This window comes from Aulonocara sp. 'chitande type north' Nkhata Bay, linkage group LG3 (assembly GCF_057382095.1).
Source record: "Aulonocara sp. 'chitande type north' Nkhata Bay isolate Kocher_YH1m ecotype deep benthic linkage group LG3, A_spYH_male_GT1.1, whole genome shotgun sequence".
Classification (NCBI taxonomy): domain Eukaryota; kingdom Metazoa; phylum Chordata; class Actinopteri; order Cichliformes; family Cichlidae; genus Aulonocara; species Aulonocara sp. 'chitande type north' Nkhata Bay.
Window position 1 is genome coordinate 50,346,937 of NC_141346.1, and position 23,228 is coordinate 50,370,164.

Consider the following 23,228-nt stretch of genomic DNA (forward strand, 5'->3'; position numbering starts at 1 on the left):
GGTGGAAATGGAAGAAACGCATTTGACCTGAGGTTGTTGGAGAGCATTCTGTGACTGTGTTGACAAAGTCGCCTGCTACACTTTCAATGCACTGCAATTCTATCATGTGTTGCCACTAAAATTCAGTAAGTGATTTAGTTTGGGGCTTTAAATCTACTTCCATAGACCCTGGCGGCGCATGCAAGGCCTTTTAGTTCAGGGTTGAAGTTGAGGAAAATAAATTACCTGCAACAGACATCTGACATATCAACAGGACACTTTTGTTTGTTTTGAATCAGTGATCAGGTGATGAGACTGACAATAAAGAATTCAAAAAATCCCCCCAAAACAGCCCTTTATTCAAACATTGTCCTAAATTTAAAAAAATATATTCAACATGGAGACGTCATTGAGTTTGTGTAATCTTTCTAAATATAAACTTGTTACATTTACATCAAGTAATGTAAGTTACATTTGTTTCCAACAGCATAATGGTGTCATTGATCCCCGATGGCATTAAGAGATTAAAAGGTTCCCCGTCCTCTCCGTGTTGTTGACAAGCGTTGTAACGCATTACAGTCATTAGCATTAAGCTGGCTCATCAATAAGCACTTGGCTGAGCCATCAGTCTTCCTTGGACGTAGCCCTGGGGACCCCGCCAATGGTCCCTGCCAGCTTAGAGACTGGCCACAGGGGTACCCTTGATGTGTCGGTCACTGCGCAAACACACAAACGCGCACCTGCCCTGACAGCAGAGTTTCAAGTGTCACTGCGAGCTTCTGTTTGTTGAAGTTCTTTGTCGGTTGCTTATGTTGTGTCAGTGTAACTACTTGTGCTTGTCAAGCATGTTGGTGTTTGTCATCTCGTATTGTGTTGACTTGATGATAGAGTCTTTGTGCGTGCGTGTGTGTGGGGAAGGAGGGGGGAAAAAAAAGGCAAGTAGTCTCTCAAAGTTAGTGTTTTTGGTGTATCCGTCAACTTTAGTAATGTCTCTTACAGTATTTTTGTTCTATATGCCATGTTGGTGATACTGTGCGAGTGTGACTCTGTCGAGTATGGCGGTGTCGGTGTCAGTGTCAGTCAGTGTGAGACTACGCGGTGTCAGTCTGACAGCCAGACGTAGTCTGATGCGATTGTGTGCAACAGTGAATGACAATGTCTCCACTCAGAAACCAGTGTGCAGTCTTTTGAGAGGGGGATGCGAAAAGAAAAGAAACACCAAAGATGAGAAAAGAAGGATAACGCAACAGGAGGGAGGGTGCTACAGTTCATCGTGTAAGGGCTCTCCCTCCACGTGGTCCAGAGCTCCCATCAGCAGCAGGGCTCCCGTGGCGCTGTCTCTGACGAAGAGAATGAAGGGGTGATCGGCATAGAACAATTTAGGCCGATCAATGTGTTCCTCCTGTAGGTCAGCATCTTCTTTCCCTGCCTGAGCAGCCAGCTCCAGGGTAGCCCAGTGGAGGACGCCACCAAGGTGAAGCTTTCCTTTGCTCTTGGCTGACACCCCAGAGAAGTCAGCCAACTTCTGGTCCCAGGCATCGGTCAAACCTAAAGTAACCAACTGTTTCTGCAATTGGAGGGAAAGAAAAGATGATAAGACTTCATGGCTGCCTTGAGTAAGTTCTCAAACAAGTTCTCAAAGCTTGGTGCCATCGTAGATAAACACGCTCTCCAAGTGCAGCTGCCAGGACGCTGATCAATTATGCACGCGAGGGGACCAAACAAGGAGCAGGAGGGAAAGCAGATTTTAAAATTTCATGATGCTGACATTCAGAAGTTTGGGACGAGCGGTGCCCTAACCAAACCCTGCAATATGATTAACTTGCACATAAAGATGTGCTTAAAAACACTCAATGAGTAACTTTTCACAAGCAGCATTTTCTTTACTTACCATAATATTTATCTACTTTATATACCCAAAAATTTGAGATAGAAAAGAGGCTGACAGTTGCCCTTGTTGTGAGCTGGCAGAACAAAGTGGACGACAGGCAGAGAGGAGACGGAAGGAGGATGCAGAGGATGAATAATTTAAGAGTGATGCCCCGTGACCTCGGCACCTCCTTTGTTTTGCCTCTGATATGAATTCCACAGAAAGTCGTCGCCATGACAGGTAGTTTATCCTCCCATGGCAGAGGGCCACTCACAGTGACAGGCTTCTGCAAGGGCCAGATGAGAGCATGTGTGGGTGTGGACGTGGGGCTGTACGGACTCATCTGTGCGGATGCGCGCGAGGCCACGGCTACAGAATATCTGCAGGGGAAGATGGGTGGGTGACGGTACTGTTTTCCGGCATTCTTTAAACTTTAGCTGACAAAACTCCTTACTGGAAACGTCTTTTACTAGCAGACAACAACTAAGATCTTCCGGCTGTTCTGTGGGTGCTCCCTCGCTGAACCAAAACCACACTGTTTTTGCTCACGTCTTAAAACCACAGACTAATAGAAAACTGCAATAAACCATGTAGAACATCTGCTTTTCGTTTAAAAGCTAAGATGTGCATGCTCGAAAAAAAAACATCACCCCGATCATCACAGGTTAAACCTAAACACAAAACAAGTGCATGTATATACAGTTGTAGGCATCTGTCACTCCCATTCCAGTGTTTTCATGCATTTGTGTCCACAGAGAACGAGCACCACCTCCTTCTCTAATGCACTTCTATTGTCCTCATCCATTATTCCTCTACTCTTCTCTCACCCCCACCCACCCCACACGGTTCCACTACATCACTGTCTTCCTCTGCAGCTCTGACACTCGCCCAGCGTCTCCATACCTCATCTGGCCCACGTGCCTCCATGTTATCCCATTCTTTTTCTAACTCGATCCTTCTCCTTTTTCTTGGGCAGGCCTACTCACCCTGCTTTACAATGTTCTTGCAAACTGTCAGTCTCCATCGGAGATCATTTCAATTTTCTTCCTCCCCTAAGTTACTTAACAAGAAACTACCTGGCATCTCTCTCTGTCACTCACGACACATTCTTTCCACCTATGTGCACAATTGTGGACATATGTATGTATGTATACATATACACACACACACACACATTTTTTTTTATATATATATATATATATATATATATATATATATATATATATATATATATATATATATATATATATATATATATATATATATATATATACATACATATATATACATACATATACATACACACACACATATACACATATATATACAGTGGGGCAAAAAAGTATTTAGTCAGCCACCGATTGTGCAAGTTCCCCCACTTAAAATGATGACAGAGGTCAGTAATTTGCACCAGAGGTACACTTCAACTGTGAGAGACAGAATGTGTGTATATATATATATATATATATATATATATATATATATATATATATATATATATATATATATATATATATATATATATATACACATACATATATATATATATACATACATTTATTTTGACAGCGAATGCGCACCTGCGGACCACTTATGTGCAGCCCTGGTTATTTAGCTCGTCATATTGCAGCCACAGAAATTCTTTTGCCCATGAAACCATAAAGCTGCACTTTCTTTTTGCCTTATAGTCTGATTTGTCATAACTTCTCAGTTTTGTGGTAAGCTTTTCTTTGGCTGTCACTTCTTCACCCTGACCTGTCTTATTTGGCTCAGCAGAACTAAAATATATATCTGTCTGTGAAGGTCATCGTAGTCAAATATAAATCCTGCTGCTTTTACACACTCACTCACATAAGCTCAGCGATTCTCTGCGCGATCAACCTCTCACATGTTTAAGCTTGCTGCGGGAGATTTCACTTGTCATGTTTGCATAGTAAGCTACCAATTAATAAGACGATGTCAGAGGAATTGGTGCACAAATTATCATCACTCACAGATCAGTGCTGTCATTGCAAAGTGAAAGCAAAAAAACAAGCGCAAATTCAAACGCGATTTCAATATGTCACATATTGACAGTGGCTCACCTATGCCAATGACATAATTACCCAGCTACATTTCTGAAAGAATGCAAAAGCATTGACATATATTTTTCCTTCCTACAATAGCCCGACGGGCAGGGCAGAGATAGATTTTGGTAGCCCGACTGAAAAGATCGCTAGCCCCGGGACGTCGGGCTAGCGATATTGCAAGCCCTGTATCTGATTGAGGAATCACTCATCTTTGGAAAAAGAGAGTTTATTACAGAGAAATGTCTCTTTCCAAAATAAAAGCTATACTATCCGCTTCTTCTGGGCTATATTCTCAGCAGCATATTAAACATATAAGGAGAATCATGTGCTAACAGCTGTCTAAATGACTCGGCTAAAGTTAGTAGCATGCTTGCTTGTTTTTTTTCTGCTTCCACTTGTCTTTGCACTAGGATGATGTCGGCGTAAATGTGCAGTCATATTCGTTGTGTTCCCACTAGTGCTTTCAGGTTAATCTCGTTGAAATGACCTTAACGCCACAACACGGCAAATCTCCGTTAACGAGCTACCGCCGATCGCCCCGTGCATGGGGCTAGACGGCCAACACGTTAACGAGCTAACTGCGCTAACACACTAGCTCCCACCCATGTAATTGAGCATTGCATGGCACATCCAATATACTGTTTTACTTTAGTGCATGACTCGCTTACCTTCAGGGTCATACGTCACATGAAAACCAAAATAATTCCAAACGCCAGATCTGAATGAGGGTGCGGGAGGTCCATGTTGTAAGGAGAGCTTAACTTCTGTCTCGCTAGCTTGCCCTGCGCTCTTCCTTCTGATGATGCTGTCTGTGTTGAGCGCTCAGTGAATCTGCGTTCGACTACTCCGCCTAGGCTGCACTGCCGAGCCTAGGCGGAGTAGTCGAACGCAGATTCACTGAGCGCTCCACACAGACAGCATCGTCAGAAGGAAAATTGATAAAATAAATTACAAATGTTGTATTGTTCGATACATATGCGTACCGAACCGAAAGCACTGTATCGAACGGTTCAATATCGATACGAATATCGTTGCACCCCTAATATATATATATATATATATATATATATATATATATATATTAGGGGTGCAACGATACACAAAATTCATGGTTCGGTTCGGTTCGATACTTTGGTGTCACGGTTCGATATTTTTTCGATACAAAAAAAATGTTCATGCATTTTTAATTTGTCATTTATTAAAATTATAAATATATATTTTAACTCAAAAGTACAGTTTTTAAATTTAACACTAACCCTTGTGCGTGTTTTTTATTTTGACAGCGAATGCGCACCTGCGGACCACTTATGTGCAGCCCTGGTTATTTAGCTCGTCATATTGCAGCCACAGAGATTCTTTTGTCCATGAAACCATAAAGCTGCACTTTCTTTTTGCCTTATAGTCTGATTTGTCATAACTTTTCCGTTTTGTGGTAAGCTTTTCTTTGGCTGTCACTTCTTCACCCTGACCTGTCTTATTTGGCTCAGCAGAACTGAAATGCTTTTACACATGCACTCACATAAGCTCAGCGATTCTCTGCGCGATCAACCTCTCACATGTTTAAGCTTGCTGCGGGAGATTTCACTTGTCATGTTTGCATAGTAAGCTAACGATATATATACACACATATATATATATATATATATATACATATACACACATATATATGTATATATATATACATATACACACACATATATATATATATATACACATATACACACACATATATATATATATACACATATACACACACACATATATATATATATACACATATACACACACATATATATATATATACACATACACACACACATATATATATATATATACACACATATACACACACATATATATATATATACATATATACACATATATACACATATATACACACACATACATACATATATATATATATATATATATATATATATATATATATATATATATATATATATATATATATATATATATATATATATATATATATATATACATATACATATACACATATACACATATACACACATATATATATATATACACACATATATATACACATATATATATATATATATACATATATATACACATATATATGTACATATATCCTGTATATGTGTATGTATATACATACATACATACACACACACACATATACATATCTCTATATCTATCTATCTATATACATAAATAAGAGGACCCAGTGGCAGCACAATAAGAAGAAGCAGGCATGTCAGCGGAGCCCACTGAGGCCTTGTGCGCTGCGGAGGTGTGGCACTGCATTATACGGGGAGAAAAACCTCTGGGAGGTGCTCTTTGGCTGCCCTTTCTCTCGGACGCACCGCATGAATCTTAGATGGAACAGCACTGGGTGGACTGCTGATGCCTCGCGCACAACATCAACGAGCTATTTGTCTGCGAGTGGGAGCCACAGGCATTGTCACCTGGAGATTTCATCTAAGAGTGTATGTGTGGCCAGGGCTACCTTTACCTACAGCAGTGCAGTCTAACCAGGCCCGAGGTAGCATGGCCCTGAGGCATGCAACACTCAGCATCCCATTATTTCACCTCGATGGTCGGGCCCACTAAGAAGCTTGTCGGGTGTACCTGTGGGGGGTTTTAAGGTTGTGGCGGACATGGACACGTTACAGCTCTATCAGCGAGCAGTTGTTCTGGATGCTTTAAAAAAAAAAAAAACAGACCAGCTTTAATAATGATGAAGTTAAAGAGGAAAAAAGATGAGAGAGAAAAAAAGCAAAGATCAAAAGGGAGGTCGCTGCTAGGCAGCGCTCCTTTCAGCTGTTGTATGCAAATGATGCTATTTGAACTTGGGGAAAAGACCTTAAGATGATTCAACTCTATGAAGACCTCACACCACACCAAGACTATTTACCTCGACAGTTAAAATGGAAAAGAAAAAAAAGAAACAAGTGGTTTGTCTGTAGTGCTGAATGTGTTCACTGCAAATTCTTATTTTCTTGTGACCTTTTATGTCTGTGAACTGCATACTGTATCTAATATTTCAGAAACTAAATAGTGAAGCCAACGTTTCTCTTCTAATCCTGCAAAAAATGATTTTTTTAGTTGACAATTAGAGAAGAAAAGCAGGTAAAATGGGAAAAAACCCCACTTCATTTGGATCACACAGCAGGTAAGGAAGAGGGACTACAGAAAGCAAAGGGTAGGCGAGAGTGAGGCCGATCTGTGCCTCTGGACAAAAGATAACACACTGGATAATAAAACGATTCTCACTGTGCAATCTAATTTACTTTGTACTAAACTAACAACTTTCACTTTTAGAGTCTTTGGTCTAAAACTGTTAGAACACAGAGAAATAATGAGGTTCACTATTCAAAGTTATTTGAACAACAACAACAGTAGAAAAGTGCTGGGACGACACCGAAATCCTGACAAATGAGGAGCTGGCACAAGCAATCTTTGGCATTTTTCCACCGTAATCACCGAAATAATTCATCAGTTACTAAAACACTAACTTCTGTCAGTCAACTATGCATTAGTGTGTTATTTCATTTCTATTTTAATGCTCCTCATTATCTTTTCACATTGCCTTTTACACTTTCTCCCACACTATAGCAATGATTCCACTTTCCCATACATTTTAAGTGAGTGGAATTGTTAAAAGCACATGCTACATGAACACTGTTAGCTGGAGTGCTTTTTTTTTTTTTCCACATCATCCTCCTCACTCTGCTTTTGTTTCCTTCTTGGCTCAGCTCTATATATAGCTCTATATTAAAAGGCAACAAAGCGAATAAATAAATAAAAACTAGAAGAATTTCTAATTTTCTATCATCTTATACTGTTACAGTACAGTGGCTCCATGTGGTTAACACTTTCTCAATACACCTGAAACGTCTGTGGTTGCACACCAGGAGGGCACACAGACTCACAAGCTAGTAAACTACTAGCTGTTCCTGTAAAAGCGAAGCTTGTGTTAAGAAGGGCAATGGGCATAAAATCTGTGCCAAATCACATGCAGATCCATCTACTATGGCAACCTTGGGAAATAAAGGACCAGCGTTGGTGCTGATTTCCCAGATTTTGCCACCTTAAGTAACTCCAGACACGTTCTGCCTAATTCAGTGCTGCCCTAAACATCCCCACGTGGGTGGTTTGAAGTGTGCAGTGTGCGGCACTGGCATCATCGCAGCACCATTTCATGGACACATTTGATGCAGGCTTTAAAGAAAGCCTTTTCTTTTTCACACATTATCGGCTCTCGAGGCTTCAAAGCCTCACCATCGCTTTATTAAGGTCTCATCAGCATCACTCCTACTGGTATCTTATTTACATGGGCTTTTACCTCTTCTACACAGTCAATGTGCTCTGTGTCTCATTCACACAGACACATGAGTAGCGCTTTATTCTATGAGACCATTTTACTGGAGAAGAGAAAAAAAAAAAAAAAAAAAAGGAAAATAAAGCCTTAGCTTTCAGCGAGATGTTTAACTAATGGCCATGAAACACATCTGATTAATTCATATGATGCAGGGCTATGGTAGCTGTGCTAAAACAGCTGCCCCTTGACACTGTATACTGCAGAGTGCACTCTTGTAAATATTTGATGGCCTTTTGACCTCATTATCCATGACTGAGTGAGCTCTCTGGTGAACACTCATATGTCTTAGTCACCAATCGGAGATATAGCCACCGAGGAGCTCAAGTTTGGCCATTAGTGAGTGTGCGTGCATGTGTGTGGCCTGGTCAGCAGTGGATCAGAGAGAAAAGGAATGAGTGTGGTTTATTCTGTGACCTCTGGGCAAGGCTTGTTAAGAGGGTTCTCCGTCTCTGGCTGCAGACCCCGTCACACTCCTATTCTTCACCGGAGAAAAACGCCACCACCGACAAGACAGAAAGGAAGAGAAATGCCACACTTTGCTGCTCTGTATGGGTCTTCGTGTGCTTCCCACCTCGTCCCCAAGCAATCATTGACCCCTCTCGTTCTCTCCCACCTCACTTTCCCAGCCAGTGTCACTAGGGCTGGGCCATATCATAAAGTTCACGGTAATACCGGTATAATTTTGGGCAACGATAGAAAAATGAAATATCGCGATAGAATAGGGGTAAAACGCGCATGCGCAGTGCCTTTTTGCTGAGCACACGTCGGAAAAAGCATGGCGGCGAAAGCAAATCGTTGAATGAACCAGATGAACCAGAATCAGTTTGTAAAAATGCTGCAACTTCAGTGGTGGAACAGGTTTAGCTTTCGTCCGTCAGACACACAACAAAGCACTATTTTTGGTAGAGCATGCTAGCGGGCCGTCGTTATTACCATGTTTTTTGGAAAATACGGCACACTTAAAATCAATCCTTTGATTTTTCTGAAACTCGACAGTGTCCCTTATAACCCCGTGTGCCTTATGTATGAATTCTGGTTGTGTTTACTGACCTCGAAACGATTTTATGTACACGGTGCTCGAAAATCGGTCAAATGTTTTAGTACGACTTTGCTAAGCTACGAACCCGCACCGCTTGATGGATTGTCGGAGCGTTGCGGCTATTGTAGGCAGGAGCCTCGCGGAGTGATACGTACTGTGCTTCAACATAGTATTACCGTATTGTGTGTGTATAACCTCTTTAAGTTTTGTGGATATTATACATCGTTATGCTGAGGATTAGGGATGGGTATCGTTTAGGTTTTATCTGATACCGGTGCCAAATCGGTACTTTTGAAACGGTGCTCAAACCGGTGCTTAAAGAATGGAGAACACAAACTTTGTCCAAAAACCTCTCATGTTCAGCTTGTTTTTTTTGTAAAAAGATAACAATGTTAGCCTTTTCTGCAGCTATGTGGCATATATGGCATCACTCTTGGCTGGAAGCAGCTTAAACAATGGAAAAAACACAAACTTAAACCCTCTCATGTTTAACTGTTTCCCACTTTTTCTTTGGTCATTTTAGCCTTTTTGGCCAGGGTGAAGGGAGTATCTGCCATCAAACAAGAGGACAGCTGCATGTAGCTATGATGATGTTTGCTAGTTCACCTTACATGCATTAATGTAATAACGTGGTTAGCCTACTCAACGTAAATTACACACGAACAACATGAAGCTACTCACGCAGAGAAGAACAGCTGCTGCTGCTGCATCATCCTCATCATTTCTGCTACACTGGCAGGGCTAGGGGCCAGGACTCTATTCTTCGGGTTTTTGGGGGATGTTGCTCCGGGTCCGATAACAGGCACCACACCCGCAGTAGATGTGCACGGTGTGAGGTCTCGCAGCAAGCTATCAAATACGGCGCATTTCTCGGCTTTTAAAAAAAACGCTATGCGTCGCCAGCTGTTTAATCGGATTCTTGGTGTTACCTCCTTTGACAGTATCACAGTATCAGCTTAAAGCACTTGTTGCAGGCTGCTGAGTTTGCATCTTTTGCTGTGAAGTACAGCCAGACTTTTGACCGCTTCGCCTTGGACATTTTTAATCTGTAGCTCTGCTCTAACAGAACGTACGTACCTGGCCCCGCCTACTATCCTCGGAAACGTAAAATGATTGGCTAGAAGTGTATCACAGCTCAGGAAAAAAAAGCACCGAAATAAAGCACCGAAATGTGCGCTGCTTTTCGGTCTGGTTACTACCGTTTATGTCAGAACCGACACTGGTACCCATCCCTACTGAGGATATGTCGGCCAATTTCCATTGGAAATGCCTTTTGGTTAAACTGTCAGCAAGGAATTTGCATTTGCACTGTTAAAGTTTTATATAACTTTAACGCACATAAAAAACAGCTGCTTGTTTAAGTGAAAATACATTGATGTTTTTTTTTTTGCACTAATAAAGTTGTGGAATTGTAAAGTATTTTGTCTAGTGTCAATTATATCGTCAGTTATATCGTTATCGCGAATTTTCAAATGTATATCGTGATAAATATTTTTGGTCATATCGCCCTGCCCTAAGTGTCACTCCCATTTAGGTCAGCGGAGCCAAGGTTCAGTCACTTAGCGATGGTTTACAAGAGGCACATGTTTGACCTACAAAAAGGATTTAGATCCCTGTGACTGATACGACGGGGAGGACTGGGGTGAAGGAGCGAACGATGCCTTTGGATGTGGCAAATCCGCTCAACATGAGTCAGAGGTGTGCGATTTTGTTTGTGCTCATTTGCTACGCACACAAGATGAAAGTCTTAAACACACACACACACACACACACACACACACACACACACACACACACAGCTAAGATCATCGTTTTTTCCAAATGCTGCCCTCTAATCTAAGGATTCCATGGCCATCCGTGGCACTGACAGACAAAGTGGTAAACAGCATTAACGCAATTGGAAAAATGATTGTCAGTGAAGACACGGAACTGTCGCTGGCCAGAGGGGTTTGGGAAGACAGACGCAATGAGATCAGAGTGGGTAGAGGGTTTTGTTTGGAGCTTGAGTCCTTTCGCAATGATTTCTCAAATGCGCTTATTTTTCTTGAGAGAGCAAACGGAGGAAGACAACTCATCACGAGTCAAACGGGGCCAAAACGTGCTCACCCATAATTAGGTTGCATAATGAGAACACTGTACAGCTACTTTTAGTTATTTAAGACCATTAAAGGTTTTCTGTTTTCTGTTTTTTCTGTCCGTAAAACTGCCTCGGAGAGACAAAGGAGGGTCTGTGCAACAGGATGCTTTCTGCTCTTTCTCTGGCAAAGTCATAGGCGTGTCAGAAGCCATTTCAAGCTTTAGTTCTAGATTACATCCTCCTCCCGAGAGTCTCCTGACAATGTTAATGTCAAAAGCTTGTTCTCCGGGGCGCAGCTAGCAGAATAACATGGTAGCACAGCTCTACAGAGATGTTTGCTAAAGTAAAACGAGGGCAAAGTGGATTTCATCAGTCCATGATGAGGTTACAGCATACATATGGATAGGACGTCGGCAAAGGTTGCAGTCGGTGTCCACTGCCCTGGGGAAATGGGTTTTACTGGGATGCTTCTGCTTCTGTCAGGTTAAACTAACCTCCCCCCGTTACTACTTCTCTCTAGCTCATCCACAACTGTTGTGTTATCAACTGGTCTCTGGGTGTAGTCAGATTGAAGACTAAGCAATTTTTCAAAGTAGAACAAGTCACTGAAAAGATGCAAGAGGAATGAAGAAAAAAATAATTTAAGTAATAAAAGTTTGAAATGGTAAAAAAAGCAACCTCCAGAAAAAATGGTGCCAGAAGCTGCAGTTCCTCTAACGGCCACTTGAGAGTAAACTCCATAAACCGATGTTACCGATGCTAGAAATCCACTACTGAGCTAAATCTAGGAACATTTTAATGGCTATCAAGGATCTTAAATGCCATTCCTTTCTTTACTCTCCTTATTCTTGCTTTGCTGCATGCATACCTAGATCTCTGTTAGGAAATTCCTTTATCCTACATCTCTTGCAAAGGTGCAAAGATTCTTGTAGCAGCCTGTCATTCTGAGCCAGCGCTCAGCATAGCTGTTCTGGTTTCAATGGCAAACTTCTTCTTTGAAAGGCTCCATCAGTTGTCAATAATAATAACAACGTAGTATTAGTAATAACAGAGCACAATTAAACTGGCTGTTTGTCACAGGCTACTTCCTGTGCTTTGCTCAAGATACTTGGAATTAGCAATCTCAGCCATGTTCCTCTATTTGTTTTTTCAACAGTTTACTTGGAGCCACAAAGGAAAATCTGAGTTTGATTTTTTTATAATTACAAGATGCCACGTGGAACATCACATGGAAGAACAGTATTTCACAAAGAGAAGTGAAAAGTATTAAAGTTAACCTATAGAACTGTGACTGCAACTAATGTCAATTCCATAAACCTGACCAGAAAACTTTCCTTCCACTTTCACCCCCTCAGCAGGAATTTCCTGAAGGTGAAAGGCCCGTGTGATTCTAGCAGCTTGTATGTTTCTGTGTCCCTGTTAGACACCTCTCGGCCTGGTAAAATACGTGCTCTTCCACCAGCCCGACAACTCTCAAGCCTCCCAGTCAGCAGCCTCCAGTTTGGCCTGGATGAACCTTAACAACCCTAATGCACTCACATTAGCATCAGCTGCCACTAAGCTGCTTTCTGTCCGCTTGGCTGTCCTATTCACTTCTCAGTACCTCAGACCAGCTACCTGCTGGCCCTGGGAGTAGCAGGAGCAGAGATCCACATTACCAGCTGGGCTGTGGCATAACCTTTGTGCTCTTGCAAAATAAGGCCTGTGGGAGGCACCGGGACCCCACAGAGGAGGTACAGGTCATGGTCATCTTCAGGCCCCTCTTAGCCTCCGAGCAGGAAGGTTTGGGTGCCCAGGTTTGATACACCTGGGCACCCTTCACCTCAAGAGTGAGAAGAGAATAGTGGAAAGGACTGACATTTGAACTCACCTTAGCCAACGTCTGCACTGAGGCTTCAATTACAGCCAGTACTAAAAAAGAATAAACAAAAGCAGTCGAAGAAGGAGGCACAAAACTAAGTAAGACACAGTGGTCACGTTACGAATGGAAGGAGAAAGTAAAAGAAGGAAAATAGAAGCGAGAAACACGACACAGCATAGAGGAAGAGCAGGAAGACCAAAGGATGGGGTGGGAGGGGGTGCCAATATGTGTGAGAAAAGGGTAGACAGATAAGAAGAGTGCAAGACAGGAAAAGCAGCCGGCCAAGACAGAGGCAGGGAATAATGAAGAGATGCGGAAAATCCAGAGAAGGATAAAGCAGGCAAAGAAACAATGAGAATGATGACTGCATTGCTGGGTGAAATGAGAAAGCGTATCAGGTGGAGTGAAAAATGATGCAGTGCGCAGATACAGGGAATGAATGGAAGAAGAAACTAGAATTGAAGCTGCACGCAGGGATCCACTCTGTCAAATTCAACTAGGGTTTGAAACAGCTGCACAGCTCCCACTTCACCGCACTTTAAACTTACTTAAAAAACAACTTGGTCTACTGGTCTGCGTATAAATGCAAAAAAAGAAAGAAAAAAGAATAAAAAAGGAAAACAGCATCGTGACCATAGAAGCTAGAGGAGATTGTGACCCAAGAAATTTGGGCAAAGTTATACCTAAAGACAGCGGTGCCTCCAGAATTACTTTCATAGGGGTGGCCTCTAAATATACTGGGCTGGCACATCAAAAACAGTGATCTATCCAGGGATTGGCACCAGCTTTACCTTTACCTTTTTTTAATTATTACCAACGTAGGACAGGCATCCTCCTTGGTGGCGCCCCTGTCTAAAGAACGTAACACTTGAAAATGCCAGTTCACTAATCATCATCAGCACATCTTCTTCATTCACCCCCTCAATGCATTAGTGTCCATTACAGCAGGGCCACAGATTCCTTCAGCAACAATCTATGGACGGAGGTTGGAGGGTTCTAGCTCCTAACTTTGTAACCAGTTAACATTAGCAAAACTACCAGACCTAAAAATGACTAATATTAGCAGCGGCAGCATCAGCAGCCTTCTTTTCTTGTAGGTTAACATCAACATGCTTGTATTGTATGTGGTTACACACAGCTCCAGTCGGCATTTCCTGTCTCGGCTGTTCATTTTCTAGATCAAAACACTGCCCGGCTATAATGACACAGGATGTCATTCTTCCTACTTCAAGCCTTGCTACCTCGGTAGCCAACGGTAATTAACAATCCATAGCAACGATGACATCACTCGACAACAGCTTTAATTATGAGGTTTTTTTAAATAATGAATAAAATAAACAAAACACAAGTAATGCATAAAAATACAGTTGTGAAATATTAGGAAAATAAGGGAAAAAAACTATCCAAGCCTACTGATGTCTCTTTAACACATGGAAACAGTACAAGGTGTAACCAGGACTCCTACATGCGTTTCCAAGAAGTAAGATTAACTCAACCTTCTATTTAAGCACTTCAGAGCCATACTTATGCCATACTGCATTAGCAGGACCCGTTTGAGACTTATATGACAATGAAAGGCAGTATGAGCTGAATTTAAAGGACCTGACTCACAGCAAGAATCTTTTTATGCCACTGTACTAAAACAAACTTTGCTGAACTAACCTGCAGACTGAGCGTGCTAGTGATGTTTGCCTTGGGCAGAGAGATGGCCACACTGGTTACACTGGCCTTCTCCAGCCACTTGGACAGCAGCTCCAGGGTCAGCAGCTTTTCCAACTTAGCCAGATTTTCGACATGAAAGGGCAGCAGGAGCACGACGCTGGCCCTGCCTCCCCACAGAGGCGCCTCTAGAACTTGCACCATGTTGTCAGTGTCTTCATGAAAGCGGTACAAACCTGTAGCAGGGGGACAGCAGGGGGCAGGCAAAGAGTTGAGCAAAGATCAGAGAGTCAAGGAGAGAAGCAGTGCTGTGAAGTAACGTTTTCTTTTTTAGCAGTAGTTTAATGCAGAAGTTCTCTTGGAAGTTGGTTCAGAGCTGCACTTTCAGCCGTGTCGCTGCAGTCGTTCGGCGCCACCTCCCTCTATCACCGAGTGAACTCGCAGAAGGAATGCTGGAGTTAGTTTCGCTTCATACATAAAGGAAATGCAAGCTGCGACAGGCCGACAACAAGCCAGCCGTAACACAATTCTCACTCGTGAGTTGAAAGTGACATTATAGATGAGATTAAAAGAAATATACATCCGGTCTACGTCTCTTAACTGTTATCCTAGAAGAAACTCACCCTGCCTTGTTGCTGTTTTAAGACAATGCATAAAATATGGAAAATGTGCTAAATAAATCATTAGGGACACACTGATAAATTAGAGCGAGGCATATTGGACCTCACAAATATTCACGTCCCTTTTAGAGCTGGATTCCTTCTCGCTGCATTTATTCCCTGGCAGGAATAGAGCAGTGACAGACTGCGTACAGCTTTTTATTATTATTTTTTTTACCTGCTCTGTGCATCATCACCACTTTGGTGTATTTCTTTCCCAGGAAGGTACGACGATCTGTGCTTTCCTCGCTGAAATCTCTCTCCCACAGCCCTGAGCAAAGAGAAAGAAAAAGCAGTTTTAAATACAGCATGCTTCATATAGATGGACTGCATGGGGAGGGAGAGGATAAAAACAAAATCAATGAAACGGGAGAAAAAGTGAACAATAGGTTAAACAATGCCATGTTCATAAAACACATATACAGCGACACTGGCTGGCACTGCTCATGAATCATCTGTGTGTACTGCCCATTAAAAAATGTATACCCTCCTGAAAGCTGCTGAGGCAGAGTGCTGTACTGCAGCAGTTATGAAGACCTTAAGGCTACTGACCCCTATTCAATGTTCAACACATCCCCACTTGGCCCTGCTAACCTCCTGACAGCTGTCAATTTAAGAGGAGCTAAGAGTGGAGGAATTACCGTTGTAATAACCTCACAACACACTCTGAAAGCTGCTGGTCCATTCAATAGGGCAGGGGACATTGGATGGGGTGTAGAGGTCGGCAGATTATGACTTGTACCCATCGCGCTCTTTGTGAATGACACCTGAGGCCGGCTAGGGCTATAACTAATGATGATTCTCATTATCGATAAATCATTTGAAAAGGTCAGCGCTCTCGTCACACAAAGCTAAGGTTCAAGGAGGCCAAAAACTATGAAATGCCTCAATTGGCAATGTGAAAGCCTGCAGACTGATTGCTTGGTTTTTATTATTAAGCACCTCTATTAAGAACTGTGCACAGACTCGTCTTTTGTCTGCGCTGTTTTTAATTCCTCTGAAGAAAAACAGACCAAGTTCTCAGAGCACAAGGTGACACCTACAAGCACAGGAACTTTAAGGAGAGATCAATACAAGACACAGTGCCCCATAATTTACCTTAAGACAAAAAGATATACCTCACATGCCATAAGTTGTGAAGACAGATGACAGGGGAAAATAAATCATGCTCAGCCTGATTTAGTCAAAACACTCCTCCACACTGCTAAGTATACACTGTACTGGGTTTCACTAACAAAACAAGACACAAGGAAACTGCTTCTGCTCAATTTTGTGCAATTTTGTTCTCATTTTCCCAAGAAACTTGCAGATATGTGTATTTGACAAAAACAAACTACAGTTACATGTGACTAACACACCCAACCAATAAGCCTGCACTCTGGTTTCTGATCATACAGTCTGTAGATGCACCTTTGCCAGTTAAGCTTAACTGGTTGACATCCTGACACGTCACCGTCCTTAAATACGGTGACATCAACTCCAGCTGCCTGACACGGTGGCGGCTGAAACAGGTAGTGCTATCCCACAATTCACAAGGACGCCAATCAAACGATCAGCAAAACTGCCAAAGTGCCAGATGTACAGATTTATCAGTGCATTTTACATGATATGGTCTCAGCAGTCTGTAACAGGCTGTGTTACAGCTACATGTCAACCATCAACATCAGTCTGTTCCAGTAAAAGCATTTGAACTTAGAACATGGGTTTAGATATACGTGTGTAATAAAAATAAGAAATCACATGTTGAGTATTTCAGCATCTGCTGCCCATTTTGGAGAAATTACTTTTTCCTTACAGAAATATCAACACCGTCAACAATTATCTTCTATTCTAAAGACCTTTGTGAGCCTCTCACCTTTTCACCAGCAGCAGGTCAAAATAACAGTGCTGTTTGGTACTAAAGTGTAGCGGAAAAGCTAACAAATTAACCAAGATGAAGCCAGATAAGCAACATAGCATCGTCACTGCGTTACCTCACTGGTAGGGAACACTTATATACACAAGACATATTCAGCCATCATCTATTCATCCACTGGTTTAAAGTCCATTATCTGCAAATCTCTTCTCTAATCACAAGAAAACAAAACAAAAAAAACACTCACTTCATTACCAAAGTGTTACAAAGAAACACCGACTCACTTATGTATGAGGATCACAGAGTTGGTTGGCTGAAACTTATTCTGGAAAAGTAAAATAAGTAAATAATCATAAAAGCAACAAACACCATTATGGTAAACCTCAAAGATGTTTGGCTCCATTTATCTCCAGACTAGAAAGTTACAGAGACGAGGAAGACTGTTTTCACACACTGTTAGGCCTCGTTACACTTTGTCTACATTTGGAGTTTCTTTAAACTGTTTAACTTATTATTAAATTCCACACTTCTTCTTTTTTTTTTTTTTATTAATAGCTGCCTGACTAATTGTTTCAACACCATGGGTGGCATCTCCAAAAGCCAACCAGACTCGAATGGAGCGCAGCCAAACACAAATCGCAGCAGAAAAGACGTGTGATTGTCCCTCCCGGGCATGCTAGCACACATCACAGGCATTCAGTCCGCTTCCTGGGAAACACGCTTTGGAATTCCAAAGCGGCCGGCTGAAGGTTACCTGAAGCGGCAACCGTGTTGTTGAAATGATGTCACGACGATGAACAATTTTCTCCACGGTACACACGTGTAAAAACAAGCACGGGGGGGTTAATGACCTGCTGACCTCCAAACAGACCTGCACAGCAGCAGCAGAGCGACGGCTTTAAACCTGAACCTTTTAATAGCTGTCAGCAACAAACAGCGAGACGACTGCGCGGCGCTCACACAGCTACCGAGTCGTCCTGTTAACTTAAAGCGTAACCCAGTGGAGAATCGATGCGGGCTCGCGGCTCGGTCTCTTCCCTCATCGACTCGTGATGGCGTGCAGTTGTGCTGTTTCAGAAGCTGTTATTAGAGTTTAAATAAGCTGGGGCTTCATGTGCCGCCTCTCCTTTTTCAGTCCCCCAGTGCTGTCGCATTATCTTGTATAAGTTTCACTCCACTGTTTTTTTCCCAGTATTATTTTCCTCTGCTGTCACTGGTGTTTGTCTAAAGCAAAACAAAGCATGAATTAATTAACCAGAGTGGACTGGAACTCCCAAAGGCAGACCCTTTTACAATCCCCTCCACCATGACAGTCCATCTCTTTCACTCTCAGCAGGCCAACCTCTCCCGCTTTACTTTTCTCAGTTTCCTCCAATCACTCCCATCTCTTTGCTTTTCTTCTGCCCCTTTCCACCCAGAAAGCTCCCCTTTTTATTCATTTAATTTTACCCTTTCTTTCTCCCCCCCTCTCTTTGGCCCTCTTTGCTTTTCGCATCTCTCCGCTATAAACATGTTCCGCTACTAATTGGCCCTGACCTTCCTTTTCTTTGAAAGCTCTGTACAGACCGAGGGAGGAGCGACAGCAAAGAGCTTTTTTCCTTTTTTTTTTAAATTCTTCCTTCAATAATTAACTGAAGGGAGGGAGAAGGGAAACAAACAAAAGCGGGGAGGGGGGGGACGGATGGATGGAGATGCCTACTCAGTGCCATCTAAAATAAAATAACACCCGAGACCTCTGAAAACATCCCATTAATAACACATCATCAACTGCTTTAAGTCCTTGGAATCCCAAACATAACGAAAAAAATAAAAGTTGGAACAAAAGCAGGAGCTGCTGGTTTGAGAAAGGAGCAAACTATCGACCACGCTGAAAATTATAAATCAAAACTAAAGGAATCCAATTTTCCGTAATCTAATTTGCAGCTGCAATCTGCTGCATAATCTAATTTGTATATTTGCTCCACGAAATTAATGAACCAACCAATGAGGGTGGGCTCGCAGAAAAAAACAAAAAACAAAACTAATTTTGTAATGAAGTCAAAAAACATCAAACAAAGAGAATTAATTAAATTGCTTATCAATGTATAGTCTGTCAGGGAGTGTTATTTATGAAGGGTTGTCTATCTTTGCCAGAACCCTGTTTTCACTTCAGGAGCCTTGCCTTCTATTTTTTTCTACCTAATAAAAAGAAAAAAAAAAGCAGTACCTGCAGGAGGAAGGAGAAGGAACAGAGGCAGATAGACACCGATAAGGAGGATGTGAACAGGAGACATGTGGGAAGGAGAGGGAGAGGAGACAGGGGTAGATTAGACATGTGATAGAGAGTGACAAAAGCACAAAAACAGAGACCAACGCTGCAAAAAAAAGGAACAAGCGAGACAGAAGGATATATTTAACACATCATCATCATCATCTTTTGTGGAGACCGCAAACAAAAAAAAATGAGAATCTACGTCAGCGGGCATTCAAAATGTTGGCTGTGCTCTGAGACACGAAGGAGGAGATGGTAGATTCAATTCCACAATCACACAAAAAAAGGAAAAGAAATGAGAAAAAGGAAAATAAGTCATTTCCTTGACTCATGATAAGTGCGGATGAACAAATATTGCCGACCCTCGAAAATAAAATGCGATATTTACTGGCACATTTAGCGTGCCATAATGAACCTCAGATAAGGATTTAGATGGATATGTTTTTGGGATGCAACTGTTAAATCACAGATGGAGCTTCTAACCGACTGCGTCCGTGCAGAAATATTGACTGCTTTCCACCACTGCAGCCTGTCACAAAGAGCAGAGCCGAGCCAAGCTGTGCCGCCGCAGACTTGGAGCGCTCCGAGCACAGATGTTAGGCATGACATCGAGGGAGAGAGAGTCTGGACACTTGTTACTCAATTATTTAAGATGACACATCACCCCCCAATGGAAGATGAATAAGCTCTCAGTGATAGACCCCAGAATCATCCTTTATCTGCTGTGTCCACCAGCTGGAGTCCAACGCATGCACGCGCACACACACCCATGGAGATGCAGGGTGCACACAGGTGGGATTGCTGGCACGCGCCACAGAGCGAGCAAAGACTTGTGCGGACTGTCTGTGCTGTGTGATCACTAAAAATGGCACACGCCATACTCTCATCTAAAACGGGAAAAGACATCAAGCTTTTTCGCTCCCACAGTTTTAAAAGCAAAATTGGATGCTCACTGTTATCTAATATTTCAGTAACCCTGCACTAATTTAATTTACAATAATGTTGTTTCTACACACCTTTTAAACGCACTGCATTCGCCAGGATCAAAGCTCCAGCCCTGGCCTTGATTTCGGCCTCCAAAGGAGCGCCTTCCAGTCCACTAAGGCCGGCCTTAGCCCAGTCCTGAAGCTGCTTCAGGTCAGCCTTGGAGTCTCCTTTCCCCAGATTCTGATGCTGCACTCTGAACCTAGCCTGACTCTGCTTCACAAAGGCCTGGTCGACTGGAGAGACCTGCTTGGTAAACACAGCTGAGGATGCGTGCAGGTGAAAGCTGGTTCCGTTGGCTTCACTGAAGCTCTTCAACGCCTCGGCAAGACGTTCGGGAACCTGCGTCCCCGCCTTGTCGGGGGACGGTGGGTTGAGGATACCTCGGACCTGGCTGGAGGTGTTACCGACTGAAGCTTCCCCCAGTGCTCCGAGAGAGGAGGCCACCAGCAGAGGAGAGAAGATGACATTTACGGAGCTCGAGTCGGAGCGGAGGGCCTGGTAGAGCCGCAGACCTAGGGTCCAGCTCGGGTCACCCTGAGGTGGAGGAGGCAGTGGCGGCGGACGAGATACTGGACCGGCCGGGGCATCGGCACTCTTCTTGGATGAATTATTGATGCTCCCTTGCACCAGGAGAACTGGCAGAGAAATTAGGAGACAGAAAGGGAGCCTGGGCAGCATGGCTGTTCTGGAACAGAGAGCACGGGAAGGAGAGTCAGTATGAGGATTTGCTCACACGAGATAATCTGTCTGTGTATACATAACAGCAAGAGGAATGAGGAGAATGCACCCCTCTCATTCTCAAGGCAAGCAAAGCCCCCCTCCACAACTATTCATTGCGCATATTTTGACCTGATTTTTAATAGTGTAATACTCATACTGCAACACTCATAGTTGAGATAAAGCAATATAAACACAGCCTGAGGGCTCCTTTTTTCCTGTAAAAGTGTCATTTGTGTAAACTGCTCCTACAGAGCCACAGCAGTGAGAACTTGATTTTCTAAATTCCTCCCCACTTGGATCCACGGTTATTATCTCACCCGCTGCGCGAAAGAAGCAACGTGCGACAATTAACGCTGATGAAGTTTTCAGGCTGGGACCGAACAAACGAATGAGAGGGGGAAATGTGCGTTTTCAATCTTTCCTTTAAAAGAAAAAAAGAAAAAGGCAAAAACTTCGACTCCTTACTTTTGCCGAAATTCAACAGAAGTGACGGCAAACATCTGTCGTCTACTTCAGCTTATACTCTCTCAAAATTAACCAAAAATGTAAAAAGTCTGGAAGACAGGGAAAGAGAGAAAAATGTCGTGTTCGTTTCATTAATTTACCGTTAATTAATTCACGTGTGTCCCTGTCGTTTTTGCGCCGCGGTCCTGGCTGTGAGCTCCGGAGGAGGTGCTGCTGCTGCTGGAGCTCAGACGTAGCAGAGGAAGCTTACCGTCCCCGCTAACTTCAGCTCCCGGTTAGCTTTCTGCTCTTCCCGAAACTTCCAGGCTTCCACGAGGAGCTGCCACCGTGAGCTTATTTAGCTTTGGGCTGTTTAGGTGCGGGCTCCATGTTAAACAAGCATTTAAAAAAAAAAGAAAGAAATTTAGTTAACAACCTAAAATAGGGCACACTTAGCACACAGTGTGAAAAAGAACTATAACGCTGTTTTCCAATGCAGTTCTATGAATGACATGTAATCCAGTCTGAACTCAGTTTTACTATATATGACAGGTAAATATGCAGCTAATGGTATAAAAACGTTTTAAACCCATTAAACCCTGCCACTTTGTGTCAGTCCTGCTATTCAACTTTCCCCCCCCCCCCCCCACATTTATACTTTACAAAACCATAATTAAATATGGCTAAGTCATTGTTGGGATGGGATACCTTTCAGCGGTTCCCTATGGGCTTTTCAGGGATTATGTGGGTGCAGTGTTGGTCTTGGTACAGGTTTTCAAAATGGACAAAAATCCACCGGTTGCAGCAAATGAGGCGTTTCTCCATTCTAAAGAAACCCTTGTGGGTTTGCCGGGATAATAAACTCTTGTTCTGGACTCAGTGGGGGTTGTAGTTCCCAAAGGCACTCAAGCGGGGTCGCTAATGGTCTTCTCATCGCTCCAGCTCAGTGACCCCGTGAGAGGCTGCCTCATGTGGTCCAGGGCCTCCCAAACTTGACACCCAGGCCTCCCATTGCGCAGGACATAGACCACAGCGCTGGCAGTCAGATTTTTTTTTATTTGGTCAATTTAAAGATGTTTTTTCTTTTTTTAAACTTGTGATTATGTCCTAAATCTGACTTTATCTTGACATGTTGATTACGGAGAGCATTTTATTTTCTTTATAAGTTCAAGTGCTTTAAGTTGAGTTTCCAGGGAAGCCCCCCTACACACATACACACACACACACCTCACTTTTCAGTAGCCTACTATGAAGGAAAACTAGGGCACACTATGAAAGGCTGTATTACAGCTGACCCTTCCGAATGTCCTCATTCTGTAGTCTCCTCATTTCGCCTCCTTAAATTGTACCTGCCCTCCATCTACAATACTACAAGGAGTGGAGAGCAGA

The 23,228-nt window shown here is 42.7% G+C and overlaps 1 protein-coding gene across 3 annotated transcripts; it reads right to left on the reverse strand.

Annotated features, from left to right (window-relative positions):
* Positions 1-60: 60 nt before the first annotated feature.
* serpinh2 (serine (or cysteine) peptidase inhibitor, clade H, member 2) lies at positions 61-22,952 on the reverse strand. 3 transcript variants are annotated; one of them, XM_086287601.1, is made up of 6 exons: positions 22,548-22,952; positions 22,001-22,223; positions 20,705-21,355; positions 15,761-15,853; positions 14,927-15,159; positions 61-1,546 (listed from the first exon to the last, which is right to left on the reverse strand). In XM_086287601.1, exons 3-6 carry the CDS (start codon positions 21,351-21,353, stop codon positions 1,241-1,243), a joined length of 1,281 nt encoding a protein of 426 aa, XP_086143727.1. In that variant the 5' UTR covers positions 21,354-21,355; positions 22,001-22,223; positions 22,548-22,952; the 3' UTR covers positions 61-1,240. The 3 variants fall into 3 exon arrangements, with proteins under 3 accessions (XP_086143727.1, XP_086143725.1, XP_086143726.1); XM_086287599.1 differs by having other exon boundaries at positions 62-1,546; positions 20,705-21,360; positions 22,548-22,949; XM_086287600.1 differs by lacking the exon at positions 22,548-22,952 and having other exon boundaries at positions 62-1,546; positions 20,705-21,360; positions 22,001-22,307.
* Between the last annotated feature and the right edge of the window lie 276 nt (positions 22,953-23,228).

What these genes read in the sequence shown, in the direction of transcription:
- serpinh2 (XM_086287601.1), bottom strand. Translation starts at nt 21,353, where the DNA reads ATGCTGCCCAGGCTCCCTTTCTGTCTCCTAATTTCTCTGCCAGTTCTC. An exon ending in GAATGCAGTGCGTTTAAAAG is followed by an intron (nt 15,854 to 20,704) that starts GTGTGTAGAAAC and finishes CTCTTTGCTCAG; the next exon opens with GGCTGTGGGAGAGAGATTTC. An exon ending in CTAGCACGCTCAGTCTGCAG is followed by an intron (nt 1,547 to 14,926) that starts GTTAGTTCAGCA and finishes CTCCAATTGCAG; the next exon opens with AAACAGTTGGTTACTTTAGG.